This window comes from Dipteris shenzhenensis, chromosome 4, assembly GCF_047967505.1.
Source record: "Dipteris shenzhenensis isolate YYH24624 ecotype China chromosome 4, Dip_SZ_1.0, whole genome shotgun sequence".
Taxonomy (NCBI): domain Eukaryota; kingdom Viridiplantae; phylum Streptophyta; class Polypodiopsida; order Gleicheniales; family Dipteridaceae; genus Dipteris; species Dipteris shenzhenensis.
Genome location: NC_141599.1, coordinates 36,240,471 through 36,257,915, shown reverse-complemented (window position 1 = coordinate 36,257,915; position 17,445 = coordinate 36,240,471). Strand labels below are relative to the sequence as shown.

The 17,445-nt window shown below is 44.3% G+C and overlaps 1 protein-coding gene across 1 annotated transcript; it reads left to right on the top strand.

The window, feature by feature from the left end:
* Positions 1 to 5,754: 5,754 nt before the first annotated feature.
* On the top strand, positions 5,755 to 7,426 carry LOC147902784 (chalcone synthase-like). Its single transcript, XM_087373318.1, has 2 exons — positions 5,755 to 6,177; positions 6,400 to 7,426. The coding sequence occupies exons 1-2, from the start codon at positions 5,838 to 5,840 to the stop codon at positions 7,380 to 7,382; spliced, it is 1,323 nt and encodes a 440-aa protein (XP_087229444.1). The 5' UTR covers positions 5,755 to 5,837; the 3' UTR covers positions 7,383 to 7,426.
* The last annotated feature ends 10,019 nt before the right edge of the window (positions 7,427 to 17,445 follow it).

Here is a 17,445-nt window from a genome sequence, read left to right as displayed (position 1 = left end):
GAATTCTCTACCAAAGAAATAGAAGAAGTAGGTCGACGGGGTAAGGATATGTGGTATAATTCTGCCTTCATAGCATTATCATCCACAGAGCGTCTTCCACAAGAATGGCCATGGTTTTTATTCACCATGGAGACCTTGTGAATCTATAACAATAGCAAAGTAATGTAAACAAGATAACAAATTAAAGTTTCAAGAAAGAGAAAGTGGGCAGACAAACAGTTGACAAGAAACATCTTACTCTATGCCAAACAGGATCAAGGGAGCAGTTTTGGAAAAGAAGAGGCTGCTGCACAATGAGGCAGTGGTGTAGAATGGTAGACCTTTCGAAGGAAAGGCAGTACAATATTTCAAAGTTCAAAGGAAGGTGGAAGCGGGAAGGCCCTTGTCAGATAAAATGTCAGACTAGATTCTATCTTCATGTCCAAAGATCTTGTGAGAATAAAAAACCAATCTCCACATTAATGTAGCACGTTTGTACTTACATAAAGTATTGTTTCTTTTTTTTATTTTCGCGAATTTCCAACGTTACGTTGGCCCTCTATTGATTGGTTGAGAGCTTATTTTTCCAAACCGTAAAAGGCCCCAAAATGAGCTCCCTTTTTTCCTAATGCTTGGCACTCGCTTGGCTATAGTTGGACCCTCTACCCTCAAATAGCCATTGACCTGTAGAACATCTTTTAATTGAAACACGTACACATGTGGAACGTGTAGGGTAATGATCTCGCAGCATTCCACATCTGTCAAGTCAATGCGCATGAAGATAGGGTATGACATGTCCTGTGCTTTCAAGGTCCTATACTTTGACAACACCTCACCCTCGAAGGCAAAACGGTATGGCACATACTCTGACAAGGAATTTATCAGCAGAGTCGGGAGAGCGCTAGAGTTTAGCAAGGCTAACTCTGCAAGGATTATTGGTCCAAGCTGGTGGGCTTCATCGTTTGCATTGTTCAGCGTATCGGCTTGAGGATCTTCCTTGATTTTTCCTACATTGTGTGAATATGTGGAGCTTGCTGGGAATGAAAATTTATGTTTATATGAGAAAAGTTTAAGCTGTGTGAGTTTAAAGCAAATGCACTGTTGTGTGTGCATGGTTGCATGAGAATACTTAACGTTGTATGAGTTTAGAGCAATTGCATTGTTGGTTATTAATTTTGTGAAAAATATTAGGTCCAAGGAAAATTGATGGAAGGCTTTTCTGCAAACAATTGTTTGGTTTGCTAATACTATTGAATTTCACAAGCATCAAAAGACAAGTGCTCTAATTCTTGCAGGGGGTTGCATGCTACTTGCTGTATCACGAAGTCAGGGCCTGCACCAAGCAACCCAAAAAATAAAGCGTTTGATTGCTAACATGCTTGAAAAGAAAAAGGACTCCCTTTGGGTATTGCATGGTTTACGCCTTAGCAAACAATAATTATGTCAATTTGTTTGGAAATTGAATGCTCTAGCTTTCTACTATGGAGTAGCGTAGCTCGTCGTGTTCTCAGAAACAGTAAGGTCTTCCTCAAAGGGCGGCTCGTTGTCCAACTCAATCCTGCAGCACATCCTCAAGAGACAACCTTGCTTGCGAACCTCTTTCTTGACTAAATGGAAAAACTAGAAAGACTTAGCCCTCAAGATACAGGCATGGAGCAGGCATGCCAAACAAAGTGCGAGTGCGTGAATAGAGTGTTCATCTTCGGCGTACGCTTGTTCCGCAGCCATGTGGAAGGCTGTTTTCAGTGTTTTCTCATTACTCTTCTTGATGTTGGAATGATTCAAGAGGGTTCTGTCCTTGAAAAATTATGTGGCTGCTATGCAAACAATAGGTATGTCGACGGTCGAGGATAGGCCCGGTGCTGTGGTTTGGAGTAAACAACCACCAGATATCGAAACGAATCCTTGGCTTGCAAGAGCGTAGATGTGTTCATTGACCACCACTGTAGAAGGGCAAACCGTTCCATGACGAATGAGCAAGATTGGAAGGCCAGGCAACGTTCATAAGCGGCCAAACACGACGCTGTTGCAGCAAAAATGACTGTGACTGCCTCGTAAACAAAGCTATAAAAGCATGCAAGCGATCTAAACAGTCCATCAATGTCAATAATGGAGAGGACCTTCGTTGTTTGTTTTGCTTCCACTGCACCTAAATTGTCCGTGAACTTTTTCTTTCCCTCCGCAATAGATTTCATTCTGGCATCGTTGCCAGGATTCTGCGTGATGTCTGCAAGAGGATAAATAAGGAATATCCAGCACTTGTTAGGCATAAACGGTTCAGGGAACAGGAGCGACCGCAGAGAACCAACAAGTATGATGACCTTGGCGGCGCGAAGTGGCTTCTTGTGCGCATCCCGGGCGGGGCTCCGCAATACTCATCATTCCTATGTAATAACAGGGAGCCATTATGCAAACAACTTGAAACAAGGAAAATGAGTGTCGACTTTGAAAGAACGAATTGCAAAAGATTGGCAAAATCAGAATACGAACGAGACAAAGACGGACGAAAACGGGGTACATAATTATCCTTCTCGAATTCCCCACTGCTGGTGTCCATGGAGTCATCAGATCCTGGATGCGCATTATCGAAGCTACCCATGGCAACACCAAAACGAGTTTGCAAGAGGCTTAACGTGCAAAGACAATGTGTCGAGTGCTACAAGACGGAGTGTTTTGTAGTGGAAGACCAGCTTAGCATGTAAGCGTATGGGCGATGCCCAGATACAAAATAGAAGTCACCCAAGGCTCATTCCCATCCTCATACTTCATATGCAAGGAGTAGAACGGTTCAACGCCCATGCGAAGAAGAGACGAAGATGCCACACAAAAAGGGAAGCCTTAACACAAACCATGCGGTGCATGACAGTGGGGCAGAAGTGGCCGATTGTGGCTATTTGGCAGGATGAAATCGATCAATGCGCGATTTTGTTTTTCTTGAGAAAATAGTGTGCGTGCTTGGGTGGTGATGGATCATGCCGTTAAGGTCCTCAAAAATTTAAGACTCCCAATCTGATCACTCAAGCTAGAATACTTTTTCGTTGACAGCTCAAAATCAGAGCCACATCCTCTCGCCTAATAACCAGTCATTGTTGGATGTGAATTGAAAATAGCTTCCAATTATGTAGCCAATTATGTAGCAAATAACAAGAGGAGCACCTAGACAACTACTACTATTGTCCACATGACCCCTGTAGTATCTCGTTCAAGGTAGTGTCCATGAGCGACGATCCGATCATAAAGCTCTCCCCCTTCGCAAACCTCCATCACGAGATGAACGGATGTCGTGAAACAAGAGGAGCACCTACGCAACCTCTACTATCGTATGTATGACCCATGCAGCATCTCGTTCGTGGTAGTGCCCACCACGAGTGACAACCCCCTCGCAAACCTCCATCACGAGATAAACGGCCTCGTCGTCTTCAAAAACAGTCTTGAGGGACAAAGTGAGGATGCGATAGCAAATAATGCAGGATGACAACCTGCCACCGCACATACTCGATGTCACTCTTCTCTCTTCAACCGTTGTGGCAAAGCCAAGGCACTGGCTAGTGGCAGACTTGTGCATGCACAATTGAACGACTTTGCAAGGCAAGGATATTGCCCATGCACGACGGGCGACGCAACAAAATCACACATGGTAGCATATGCAAGAAACTCGGGGTAGGAAACAGCTGACCAATCGGCTAGGAACACGTGCGTGAGTCGTCAAGCAGGGCGGGGCTATGGCATGGCAATGAGACATTGGGCAAAGCCAAACATAATTTAATAAAAGCGAGGAAAACTATTTTTCATTTCTTGAGCACAGGCTTCACGAAGACCTGCTCCTACAACAGGCCAAAAAAGATCATGAGTTTTAACCTTCTTCACCCTAGCAATCACCATGGTATAATACCCCCCCACGCCCCCCCTCCCCTACCTTCAATGCTTCTTTTGGGGCAAAATTTCACATATCGGGTAAAGTTTGGGGAATCTTGGGCAAATCACCTACTTGTTTTTGCCACAAGATAAAAATATCATTGAAAGTTGAAACAAATGGGCTTTAAAGCCATTGTATTGCCAAAAATTGCCCTGGATTGCACTAGACTACACTATACTAAGCATAGAGGTTGTTACCAAATAACACTTTTACAATGGGGGTCCATTTAAAAAAAAGCTTCTTGCCTCCCTTTAAGAAACTCTCCCATGATTGATATAGTTTTTATAAAGTAGCATACTTTACATGGGACTTTACAAGTTATTACTCATAACCCATTCCTCTCCACCTATGGTGATTTAAATGTTTCCATCTTTTTTCAAGCTAAGGGTTCTGATTAATATCTATGTTCTCTCTCTCTCTCTCTCTCTCTCTCTCTCTCTATGTATGTATGTATGTATGTATCTATGTTTGTATATATGTATGTAGTGACATTTTTAGAGGTCAAGGAACTACATATTTATAGTAATGTGCTCACAACTCAGGAGACTTAGGTAGTAGAGGAGAGGAAAATAGGAGCATAAAATGTGCGCTAGTTTCTAAAAGAGTGATTTAATCTATTTAATCCATTGGTAGGATTGGGACTCAGTCGAGATATATCAAATTAGGGCTTTCTGAATATAAGAGAATATGATATAAAAGAGGCATGACTATTTTTGCACATTGGATCCTAGTAACTTTACTTGATTTGACTAGCTAGCAAGTAATTGATTTATTATGAGACTTTTTGGAGAAGGAAGATAGTGGCATTATTTTTATATTGAAAGATAGAGCACACTTTACACAAAAGGGGCTATTAAAAACTTTACACAATTTTACGACAATTTCAAGTAATGTGGCACTATCAAGCATGCATGGATGCGAGGCAAGTTACATTTTCCGATACATTTGCACATAGAAACATGCATGCATGTGTACTTGTGCATGAAAGGCAAAGTTACTTTGGCAAATCGAAGAAATAATTAAATTAGGGCCAAGGGTGTTCAACAAATTAGGCTAGAGGAGGTCGAGAGAGAACCTAGGATTCTCAACAAATTACAGTTTAGATATGTTTCAAAGAAGCTTAGTGTAAATGGCCAATAGAAATGGAAGAGGGCTTAAGTTCTTGGATATCTCTTAGTCACTACTAAAGGTGCAATTTCAAAAATAGTGTGGTCCAACTATTGATGAGAAATATAGTATCTTGATGCACATAACCCACGCTAAGAGCCTAGTCCCACGCTGGAGAAATGTGTGCACCTAGGCATCAGTGTGTGCACATTTCTCCAATTCCTCCATGCTACAAATGGGGGGTGAGAGTGGGAGAATGGACGCTCGCATGCGCACACACACACACAAGGAATGGCCACAAGGCCATTGGGTGACTCGTTTCGATACCGAGTGCGTCGAGTGTTGGAATCAGTGCATGCTCATGGGGCAGCCAATGGCGTGCACTCTTGACGCTCCCAGACATCAGTTAGAGTAAAATGGATAGTTGCATGCATCATGGGGTAGCCAATGGCATACTCTCTCCAGGCCAGGTGCACACATTTTCTGAAGAATCATGCGGCTTGAATACGCAGTGCTGGGCAGGTCACCCAAGTGCCACTAGCACCCAAACTGCCATGGAGTGGGAACAAGCCCTAAGAGTGAGGCTAGGGATGCACGTCTCTCGGAGGTCAAAATAGACTCTCCTGGTTTGAAAGTGGGCTAGCAGCCAAGGGGCTGGGTGAAAGGTGACGATATTTGGTTTGAAAAGTCGCAGAAATGCGCCTATATCTACATGAAGGATCCTCTCGTTTCTTTCATCAAGCAGCCTCTGATTCGCCATCCTGCTTCCTTCCCTTGCTCTTGCTAGCTTCTCCTTTTCGCTCTGCAGTTTCTGCCCAGCCTCTCCTCTTGCACCATGTTTCTCGAGGTCGAAGTCGCTGCCCAAGGTCGCCGTGAATGGGTGCAAACAGATCCCGCTCCTGGCACCCCCCGCACCTGCACCACTTGGGTCGAACAGCCTTCCCCCCGCTCACCGCTTCCCCTCGCCCCTACCTGGGTTGAACCCCCCTCTCCACGCCTCACCCGTGTCCCCCGCCTTTTCCCTCCCACCGTCGAGAAACCTCGTGCTTCCATCCTCGCCATGGGCAGAGCCAACCCCCCCAACAAGATCGACCAGGCTACGTACACCGACTGGTACTTTGACATCACGAACTGCAGCGAGAAGCACGAGCTGAAGAAAAAGATGCAACGCATTTGTGAGTGTCTCTGATGGAAAATAACCCCTTTCCGTTGTGTACGCAGTTTCTATTTGCCGGAAGCATCAGCTCTGTGTTGTAGAGATGACATATTACCAATGGGTTGCGAATTCTAACATAGAAGAGTTCCAGACACTGAAGCTCAAATTAAGGTCTCTGTGTACTTTCGATGTAGGCGACAAACAGTTTTTTGTCGAGCCTAAAATATCTGGATTTGTGCAGGTGACCGATCCGGCATCAAGACGAGGTACTCCATCTTGACGGACAAGTTTCTCAAAGAGCATCCCGAATTCTACACCCCAGGAGAGCCGAGCTTGGAGCAGAGGAATGCCATCTTCGCAGAGGCGGTCCCCAAGCTGGCACACGAGGCAGCCATCGAGGCCATCAAAGAGTGGGGGCGTCCCGCCTCCGAGATTACCCATCTTGTGGTGGCAACCTTAACCGGAATAGCCATTCCAGGAGCCGACGTGATGCTGACAAAGTCGTTGGGTCTGAGGCCCGACGTAAATCGAGTGATGCTCTACATGCTGGGATGCTACGCGGGTGTGACGGCTCTGCGAGTGGCGAAGGATTTAGCGGAGAACAACCCCGAGTCGAGGATTCTAATATGCTGCAGCGAGCTTGCAGCACCGACGTTCCGGGCACCGAACGAAAAGTTCCCGTATGATTTAGTGGGAAGTGCGCTCTTCGGAGACGGAGCATCGGGGGTGATAGTGGGGGCTATGCCGAAACCAATGATAGAGAGGCCACTGTACGAGATCCACTGGGTGGGCGAGGTGCTAGCGCCGGACTCAGAGAAGATAATCGAAGGGACGTTAAAGCTGGACGGGCTACAGTTCTACTTAGACAGGAGTTTACCGCGGCTGGTGAGCAAGCACGTTGGGAACTTCTGCAGCACGGCGTTAGAGAATGCGCCGGGGAAGCCTGGGTTCAACGACGTGTTCTGGGCGGTGCACTCGGGAGGGCCGGCGATTTTGAATGCGGTGGAGGAAACGTTGCAGCTAGTGCCGGAGAAGCTGGCGGCGAGCCGGCACATACTGGAGAACTACGGCAACATATCGGCGTCGACTGTGCTGTTCGTGCTGGACGAACTTCGACGGAAAGACTCTCCGGCAGACATGCAGTCCGGCTGTGAATGGGGCTTATCCGTTGCGTTCGGCCCAGGCGTCACTATTGAGGGTGCTCTTCTCCGTCGTTGCTCCTAAATTGTATGTAAGGCAGAGCAGCCGCAGCTAAGGCGGTTTGAGTGTTCGCTGAAAAATGTGTTCGGGGTGCAATTCTTCTCAGAGAAAAATGTTTTTGCTCATTTGAGGGTTGCCCTCGTGATGGACTAACCATGTCCGACTTCCTCATGAAAAAAAAGGTGACCACTCGCGGTTTATGGCAATGACAATCTCAAACTAAGAACATGCTCCTATTAATAAATCAGATCCCTTGCGACCAACGTCCACAAGTCTTGATTTGTAGTCCACCTTTCAACAACTTATATCATCACACACAACGCTACTCATTTTATCTTCAATTAACTAAGCAGGCGTGTCATCAACATTCTAACTCACAAACGAGGATGGTAAATCACCAAAATTGGTGAGGGTCAAATCTGGAAATTTTCTCTGTTTGATGCAACCTGGCTATAAGGTTAAGGCTACATCACTTGCAATTGAAAAGAAATCCATAGCGAACAAGTTTTTCCAATCTTTGTCAGCATGAATTTAGCTTACAACATCGGAGACATATGCACAAGGCAACTAGTGCAAAAGGCACTCAAGGTGGTAGAAGGAGCAAAAGCAAGTTGGGCAAAGTTGTTCACATTAAACATTAGTGATCAAGTTGAGAAGTTGAAGGTAGGCAAAAGAAAAAAAGCATGCCAAGTCGCGGCACGTCACTGGTTACTCGTAAGAAATTACAGTAGAGCCACCAATTACTAGGAAAAACATGTGTTGGAAGACTTGTTCGACCAACCAGCTCAAAGCGTCGACATAGCCAACGAATGAAGAACTGTCACGGCTTATAAATGAAGGAATATCATAGAATCGAGTGCTACAAATATCAAAGGAGTTCAAGGAGAAATCTTCTATGGAGAGCAAAGCCACCTACTAAGTCACTATTTTGCATCTGCATTGGATGAAGATGGCTAGTTGATGATCCCTCATACATCTCACAATCTTATGGTGGCCAAGCAACTGATGTGATGTCACTCATTTGAGGGAGCTTCGAGCTATGTAGACTTCTTGATGTCCAGATATTTGGGTAATGTCCATCCACCACATCCCATATCCCATTTTCCACTAAGCTCCAGCATTTCTTGTCACATGTCCTAGTCGTGTTGTCCAATAATCTCATAGAACATCCCAGATATTTGCAACAATAATCTCTAATCACCCCTTCCTAGACAGATTCCTATGAATATTTTTACTCAGCTCCCCTCTTCTTGCTACATATCCAACTCTCACTGTCCAAGAATCTGGTAGATCATTCTAGGATTTGACTGGAGAAAGACAGAAATCCACAACGATAGGGGCGCATGAAGCAAAACCTAAATTGACATGGTAGTACATTTTTACAGTGATTTCTTTGTCTTTACAACTAAATACAATATGGACCGAGTCTCTGCAAGGAGAGTATAGCCATGGACAGGGGTGGCTGAAGCAACATATACAAATTTGCAATAAAACGTGATATGGATAGTTTAAAATGCCTAACAGCTCAAAATTGCGTTTTCCTACAAATACCTGGATTGACATGTTGGTGCATTCCTATAGTGATTTCTCTGTCCTTACAACAAAATACAATATGGATTGAGTTTATGCAAGGAGAGTCCAGCCATGGACAACTTAGAAAGATACAAAACCAGAATAACAGGGGTGGATGAAGCAACAGTTCAATATTAGCAACAAAACGCGATTTCGGCTGTTTGAAATTCCTAAAGCCTTCTCCTTGCATTTTCTTGCAAATTCATGAGGCAGCATGCTGGAACATGCCTTCAGTCATTTCAATGTGTTTGCAAGTTCATGCAGGATGGATTGAGTCTATGAAAGGCAAGAAGAGTGCACATACTGAAGGAGGAACCCATAGATAAAGTTTTATCCTTAAATGCAATTGTCACACATTCAGATCTGCAAACATTGCTAAATCTATAGAGATGATCAATCTCTCACTCAACCAGCCCAATTCAAAAGTCTTCCTACTTGTGGTTGCAGTGGAAAAACCTTAGGAATGCCTATAATCTTTATCCTAATATCCAAGGTACATCACATCCTACAGCCATGTGTGTTATACTATTAAACAAGAAGATCAGGATATAAAGAGTCCTACAGACCTGGAAGCTATATGTGGGTGTGCTGTGCTGCTGATGAGTACCCTGTGCTAAGGATGAACTTGTGCTGCTAGTCAGGGTGCTGATGGTGCAGAGTACGGAGGTAGGGAGGCAAGAGAGCTGAGATGGGAGAGCCGACACAAAAGAGATTAAACAGGAGGGAAAAGATTAGTGCAAAATACAAACAAGGCAGCTGCTAAATCCCACACGTGTGGAATGGAGTCGTTTTTTCACACGTGTGGGTGGGACCAAGATCTCTTGGAATTTGAAACTTGGCACATGTGAAAGAGACACTTTTTGCCTTGGAACTTGTGCCATTCATGATTTCATAATCAGTTCCACAACCACTCTTCCCTCCCCTGCCTCCCAATCTTTCATCCCTGCCAGCACCCTCCCATCATCCTTTTCCTTCCCTCTCTGATCCCTTCCTACCCAGCACACTCCACCCAGACTGCAACCTGCATGAAGACTACTACCATTGCCAGATCTCCAGGTTACCAAGGCTGCAATTCAAGTTTGGGAAAGAGCAGGAGATTCACCAGTGCAACTCCAACAGCATGGAAAAGGAAAAGAAAAGTCAAAATTCTAGATTCTTTTCAATGTTTTTTGACATATATTTCTTCCATCCATAGAATTCTTGATGTCCAAATATCTTCACTCAGCTCCACCCTTCTTGTTACGTATTCCATTTATATTGTCCAAGAATCTGGTAGATCACCCTAGAATTTGATTGGAGATGGATATGAATAGAACCTAGAAGTTTGCAACAAAATGCGAGGAGAATGCTTTATCCATCTCTAGATAGCCCATATCGCATTTTACTGCAAATTCCTGTTCTCGACACATTCCTCATGAAAAGCTTCACTCAGCTTTAGCCTTTCTCTTGCATATCAACTCATACTGTCCAGGAATCTGTGAGATGATCCTAGCATTTGATTTGACATGGATATCGATAGAACAGGAAAGTTTGTAACAAAATGCGAGGAAAGTGCTTGACATTTTCCAAATGGTCCTACATCGCATTTTCCTGCAAATTCCAGTGTCTCTTTTGGTTCACTTTCAGCATTTCTGTGATACACGTGGGATTAAGAGGGAGCTCACATCCCCTCATACTCTAGAGCAAAATCCAGTCGCAAAAAAGATGAACCGTACCATTCAAGAAAGGTTGCAATGCATGCTTTGCAATGCAAGTCTTTCTAGTGGTTTTTGGGCTAAAGCAATGAAGACTGCAGTGCATGTGATCAATAGATCACCTAGTAAGAGTTTGGATGGTGGTATTCCTGAAGAGGCATGGAGTGGCAAGAAGCCCTCTTACTCTCATTTGTGTATATGTGGGTGTGAGGCATATGCACATGTGCCAAAAGAGCTTCGAAAGAAGCTAGATCCTAAGTCTAGGAAATGCATCTTTCTGGGTTATGGTGAAAGTGGCGAGATGGGCTATCGTCTCTAGGATCCAGAAGCAAAGAAGATTATACATAGCCATGATGTAGTCTTCAATGAGAAGAAGATGCATAAGGCACCCATGAGGGATGTGGAAATGAGGAGAATCACTTTCTAGGATGTGAATCCACCTACATATGTTGATAGATAGCAAGCTATCCATGCACCAAATGTGCAAGAAATGGTACCACCAAATACTCCTACAGGTATACAATCAAGGGTAGATGATGGATCATCTATTGGTGGAAATGATGAGCCAAATGTGGCTGATATGCAGGTGGGACAGCAAGCTAAAATGCCCTTGAGAAGATCATCTAGAGTGTCTAGACCGCCTGATAGGTTTGTTCTAGGGGTAGACTATGTGATGCTTATTGATTACGGGGAGCCTTCTCGCTACAGAGAGGCTATGATGCACGAGGATCAAGGCAAGTGGGAGTATGCTATGCAATCAGAGATGAGTTCACTTATGAAGAATAAGACTTGGGACTTGGTTTCTTTGCCACATGGAAAGAAAGCATTGCCATGTAAATGGGTCTACAAAATGAAGGTCACAGGTGATGATGTGCCTAGGTACAAGGCCTGTTTGGTCGCTAAAGGGTTCAAGCAAGAGAAGGGTGTGGACTTTGATGAGATATTCTCTCCAGTTGTGAAGATGACCACACTTAGATGCATGCTTGGACTAGTGGCAGCAGAGGATATGGAGCTTATGTAGATGGATGTCAAGACAGCTTTCTTGCATGGGGATTTGCATGAGGAAATTTACATGGTGCAGCCGGAAGGCTTTGAAGAAAAGGGCAAAGAACATTTAGTTTGCAAGCTGAAGAAGAGTCTCTATGGCTTTATGCAAGCGCCTAGAGAATGGTATCATAAGTTTGATGCTTTCATTCGGTCCCAGGGTTTTAGAAGGAGTGAAATTGATCACTGCCTCTACACTAAAAGGGCTAAGGATAGTAGCCTGATAATCCTGGCACTATATGTGGATGATATGCTATTGGCTAGCAAGAATACTTATGAGCTAGATGCATTAAAGGCCAAGTTGCATGAGGCCTTTGATATGAAGGATTTGGGACTCAAATCCTTCATATCAAAGGCCTCATGCAACTTGGCCTTTAATGCATCTAGCTCATAAGTATTCTTGGGTCATATTCTTGGTATGCACATCACGCGTGATCGGAGTAGGAAACTCCTTTGGCTTTCATAGAAGGAGTATGTTACAAAAGTATTGCAGCGTTTCAATATGGAGGGGGGAAAGGCAATGAGTACTCCATTGCCTCCATATGTGAAACTGAGTCATATAGATAGTCCCAAATCAGATGAGGAAAGGGCCATGATGGCCAAGGTTCCTTATGCATCAGCAGTTGGGAGTCTTATGTATGCTATGATAGCTACTAGACCAGACATTGCATTTGCATTGGGAGTTGTTAGCCGGTATATGGCTAATCCAGGAAAGAGGCATTGGGAGGCAATTAAGTGCATCATGAGGTACATGAAGGGTACCAAGGAGATGTGCATCTACTTTGGTAAAGGAGACATGCGTGTCCTTGGGTACACAGATTCAAACTATGCAGGGCATGTGGATAGTAGGAGATCCACTTCTGGTTATGTGTTCACCTTTGCAAGTGGTGCAGTGTCATGGATGTCTTGTGCACAGAAGTGCGTTGCTTTGTCTACCACAAAGGTTGAGTATGTTGTAGCCATAGAGGGTTGCAAGGAGGCTATATGGCTTGATCGGCTAGTGGGAGATTTGGGTATTCATACAGGTGTACCGACATTGCATAGTGATTCCATGAGTGCTATTCAGCTAGCACGAGATCCGGTCTTTCTTGCAAAGACCAAACACATTGAGGTCAGGTACCATTTTACCAAGGAGGTACTTGAGGACAAGTGCATAGAGCTTGTCAAGGTTCATACAGATGATAACCCTGCAGATATGCTAATGAAGAGTCTACCTAGTCAACGGTTTGAGTATTGTCATGTATTGATGGGCATTGGATAGTATGCTCACTAGTTGTTCTCCTTAAAGGCACATTGTCCTTTAAGTGGGAGGTTGTGGGGGTTAAAGGTCACTGTGCCTTTACCCCGGCTATGTACAATACTCAAACACATATATAAATGAATGAAAAAGAAGATTAGGGTGGTTCTACACCCACCAAAACTTGTGTGGCTCTCTATCTCTCTCTCCCTCTTCCGTTCTTGCTTCTGTTGAGAGCACTCTCACTTCGTCGACAATCTAGGGGGAACCCATACAACACAGCCATAAAGAGGTCCTCTGTGAGCATGTTACCTAAGGTGATGACATTCAGATGTGTGGAGAGTCGCCTGTGGGAATGAAGGGTCTCCACTAGTGCTAGCATTTCTACTCTAGGTTTGTGCAACGCAATCACCTTATATGAGAAGGCATATATTATTGGGATCATAGAGCATCAAGGGGGGGTGGTACTAGGCATGCTGAAGATGAGCAGAAGATGAGCAAGGGAGCAGCTGCAGTGACAAGAGTTGGAGGAGGGAGTGTGGAGCAAAGTAGAGCAGGGGCACAAAAGAGCTAGAGGAGGGGTGTGGAGCAAAGTAGCAAAGCATGGGCGGATCAAAGCAATGTAGTAAAATGACAAATGCCACAGATCTTATATATATTTTAAAGTTTGAGCCACCATGGTGGCTAGAGCCCAGGGTTCCATCCATATTAATTGCAGGCCACCACGGTGGAATCCCCCAGATGGCGGGCTAGTAATCATGAAGAAGACGCCATGTGATGCCACTCCAGTGGCTGGTAATTAACTGCCAGCCTGATGGAATCTTAGCCACAACAGACGTGGTTGATGAGAGCCACCACCACCAGGTAGTAATTCTCATTACCATGTCTAATCACTCATTACCATGCACTCTAGTTCTCTACTGAGCATGCGAGCCTGGTGACTGGTAATTTTTACTGCACTCGTAGTGATCATGCATGCTAAAGCACAGTGGTGGGTGAGTGGTGGCATGGTGGAATTGTAGCCACGATAGATGTGCCTGATGCCAGCCACCACCATCAAGCAGTAATTCCCACAAAAGTAAATCATGAAGCCTAATCACCTCTAATCCCTCATAACCATAATTTACTACACTCATAGTAATCATGCATGCAAGCCTAGTGGTGGTAACTCGAAGCTGAGTAATTGCGGGCCACTGTGGTGGTTGGTAATTAACTAACATCTCGATGGATCTTAGCCTCCCCACCATAGATGTGGATGGGAATATTAGATGCGACCACCTCTAATCATTCATTACCATGCAAATCAGTACTGTCACCTTGAATTATTCAAAATTTTGGCCAACCGCTCTCACCTTGACAGTAGTCGGGGCTACAACCACTGCGGTGGCTCTCACCTTCCTTGATAGTAGTCAGGCTACAACCGCTGTGGTGGCTCTCACCTTGATAGTGTAGTCGGGATACAAACCGCTATTCCATTCCCTTAACTGTTTCCTCTTCTATCCCTCTCGAACATTTCGTTCTCCCTTGCAATCTCAAGCCTCCACTATTCCATTTCCTTCACTGCTTCATCTTCTATTCCTCTCGACCATTTCTTTCTTCCTTGCACTCTTCTTGCAACTTCTATCCCCCCTTATAATGGACCTTGCATAGTCCAGGAGCTCCTCACACAATCTTTCCTTCCCCTCTGCAGCAAATTACGAGATCCCCTCCTCCCCTGATCTTGAAATCATGACATATGGGAGCTCCTCTCTCTCTATTCAAAAGCCCAATTTGGATGCTCTCCAAAACTTCACCTGGATGGTGCAGGAGGTGAACATGAAGGAGGGGCAACTAGTTTGTCAAGGTCAAAAGATTACCATGAATGAAAGCATGATTGAAAAGGCTCTAGGAGTTTCTAGAGGCAGTTCGCAAGCACACTTTTTCAAGAAGCAGTTGATGAGACAAGATATTCTAGACGTATACCCCAGCGCTCTAATTAGTAAAGATGGTGGAGTCAAGATTTTGAGCTTGCCAACAGACCTCCAAGATGTGCTGAAGAAGACCATTCACTTCTTTCCTAATACGAGAGGAACTTGCAAGTTCTGGTAGGTTCAAGCAGTAGTAGAGCAATTGAAAGGACGTGATGTATTTCTCAAGGGTGATCTCCAAGAGCATGTTAACCAACTTGAAGAATTACATGGATGGCAAATCCCAATTGTCATCTCAATCCGTTGGAGTTGCAATGTACCTGATGGCATCTACCCTCAAAGGGATTTTTGAGCAATACGAGAAGCAGATGTCTCAGAAGGTGACTTTTCTACAAGAGAAAGCCACCGATGAAGCAAAGGCAACGCAACTTTAGAAAAGTCTTAGGAAAGGTGCAAAAGCCAAGGTAGAGGAGGCACAAGAGCAAGCTAAGGCCACTACAAAATTGGTTGACATGGAAAAACATAGAAGCGAAGAAACAGAGAAGCACATGAAGGACCTCGGAGATAGGCTCGAAAAAGTGAGAAATGACAGGGACATGGTGGACAAGGAGCTAGTAAAGATGTGAAAGGACCTTGATGATTAGAGAGCCAAAAAGGAGGGTCTTTACAAACGGCTCTGCAACATGCAGAACGCATTGAACATTGAAAAAGACCAGATGATGGAGGAGCTAAAAAGTGAGAATGCATAAAATAGAAAGGTGATGCAGGAACTATGAGAGAGCTTCAAGGCCAGGAAGGATGGGGCAACAGAGCAGGGGCAAAAGAGCAGCCGGGGTGGAGAAGACAATGAGACAATTCCCCAGGCCTAGAAGGATGCAGAGAGTAGCCATGGTGGAGCAAGTTCCAACCACAATGGTGGAGCAATTTGCAGCAGCCACGGTGAGGGTTGTTTTTTTGAAACACTATTGGAAGTCCAAAGAGCAAGCTATAATACCCTCCAAGAAGATCATGATAGATGTTTGCACAAGCTTGCCGTGGCTTTTGACAGTTATGAAAAGTAGTCCCTCATCTTGCGAGATTTCCAAACTAGAGTGGAAGTCTTGGAAACGGCCCATGACGATGTTTTTCAGCAATTTACATAGGTTCAAAAGATGCTGAGGGATTTAGATGAAGATGTTGCACAAAGTGAGCAAAAAGTGGAGGAGATGAAGGAGAACATCCGCATACTTAGGTTGAGGAAGGAAGGAATCAAGAAGTAACTTTGTCATGTACAGAGCAAGATTCTGGTATTGAGAGCTGCAATAGTTAAATTGGATGCCTATCCTGCTATGCAGTAGGGTCCGAAATGCATGGTTTGCCATACCCCCATCATAGATGACCACTGTATCTGATGGCCTGCATGCTACCACCCTGTGCACGTTTTTTGCTTTGGAGTGTAACTTGTGCATACAAAATTGCTATGTAGAGAATGCCATTTGCCATTGCCTAGGTCATGGACAGATCAAATGTGCCTGCCTGCTATAGCTATCTACGATGAGAAAGTAGATGCTGCAGCTCAATTTGCAATTTGGGCAAAAGATCTTAAAGATAAGGAGCCCAAATTGAAGAAGGCCAAGACCGAACCTAATTGCGAGGAAAAGGAGCCTGAAGGGAGGAGCCAACCCCCTTCAGGAAAGGAGCAACTTGCAACAAGGGCCGAGCCTACAACTAAGAAGCTCAAATGAAGGAAAGAGGAAGCGGCATCAAGGGAAGGGCCGAGCCAAAATATGAAGGAACTAGCCCCATTTTGGAAAGGAGCAAGGAGGGCCGAGCGTGCAATCAGGGAGCTTAACAAGGAGTCCTTAAGATGTAATCTGAAGTAAAGGAGTCTTTGAGATTGTAATCTATGTAATCTGTGTGTAATCTATTGAATTGTTAATCTTCTCTAGAGTTTACTTGGGCAATGTTTTTTCAGCTAAGTTACTAGATAGTGTCCTTTGATCCATGCTAGCGAGGTGATACTAATGAGATGAAAGATTTCGATTTGACATATAATGTGAGACAAAAGATTTTGATTAGATCACTAATGTGAGACTGAAAGATTTCAATTAGTGAACTATTGTACCATGAAAGATTTCGATTAGACAACTAATGTGAGACAAAAGATTTAGATTAGACACCTAACATGAGATTGAAGAAGGAGAAGGTCGGCCTCAATGAACTCTCTCCCTATTTAAGTGCAATGCAAACACAACTAAGAGCCCATTACAAAATCTAGCCCCAAAACTCTACACCGAACCAAACTCTATACATCAATCTACCTACTACGAATCTATGGCATACCCAAAATACTTTGGAATGCTTTTGTTCTATCTGAAAATGATGTTGTATGAAATCCTCGCAGATACAGACCCAGAGAAGGAGGATAATAGCTGCAAGGAGGACATGCTTTGGTGGTGGGTTTATTACTTGGAGTTGGCATAGATGGTGAATATTAATTTCCTTGGCTATTGTTTTTCTTGCTCCTTTAAGGTACTTGTCAAGCTCATGATGTAGGTTTCTTTTGGCAGGACATGATAGAAGCGCGAAGATGTATAGACTGCAAAGACTAGGATGAAGAGGACCCCTAGCAAAAGGAGGACTTACTATGGGCA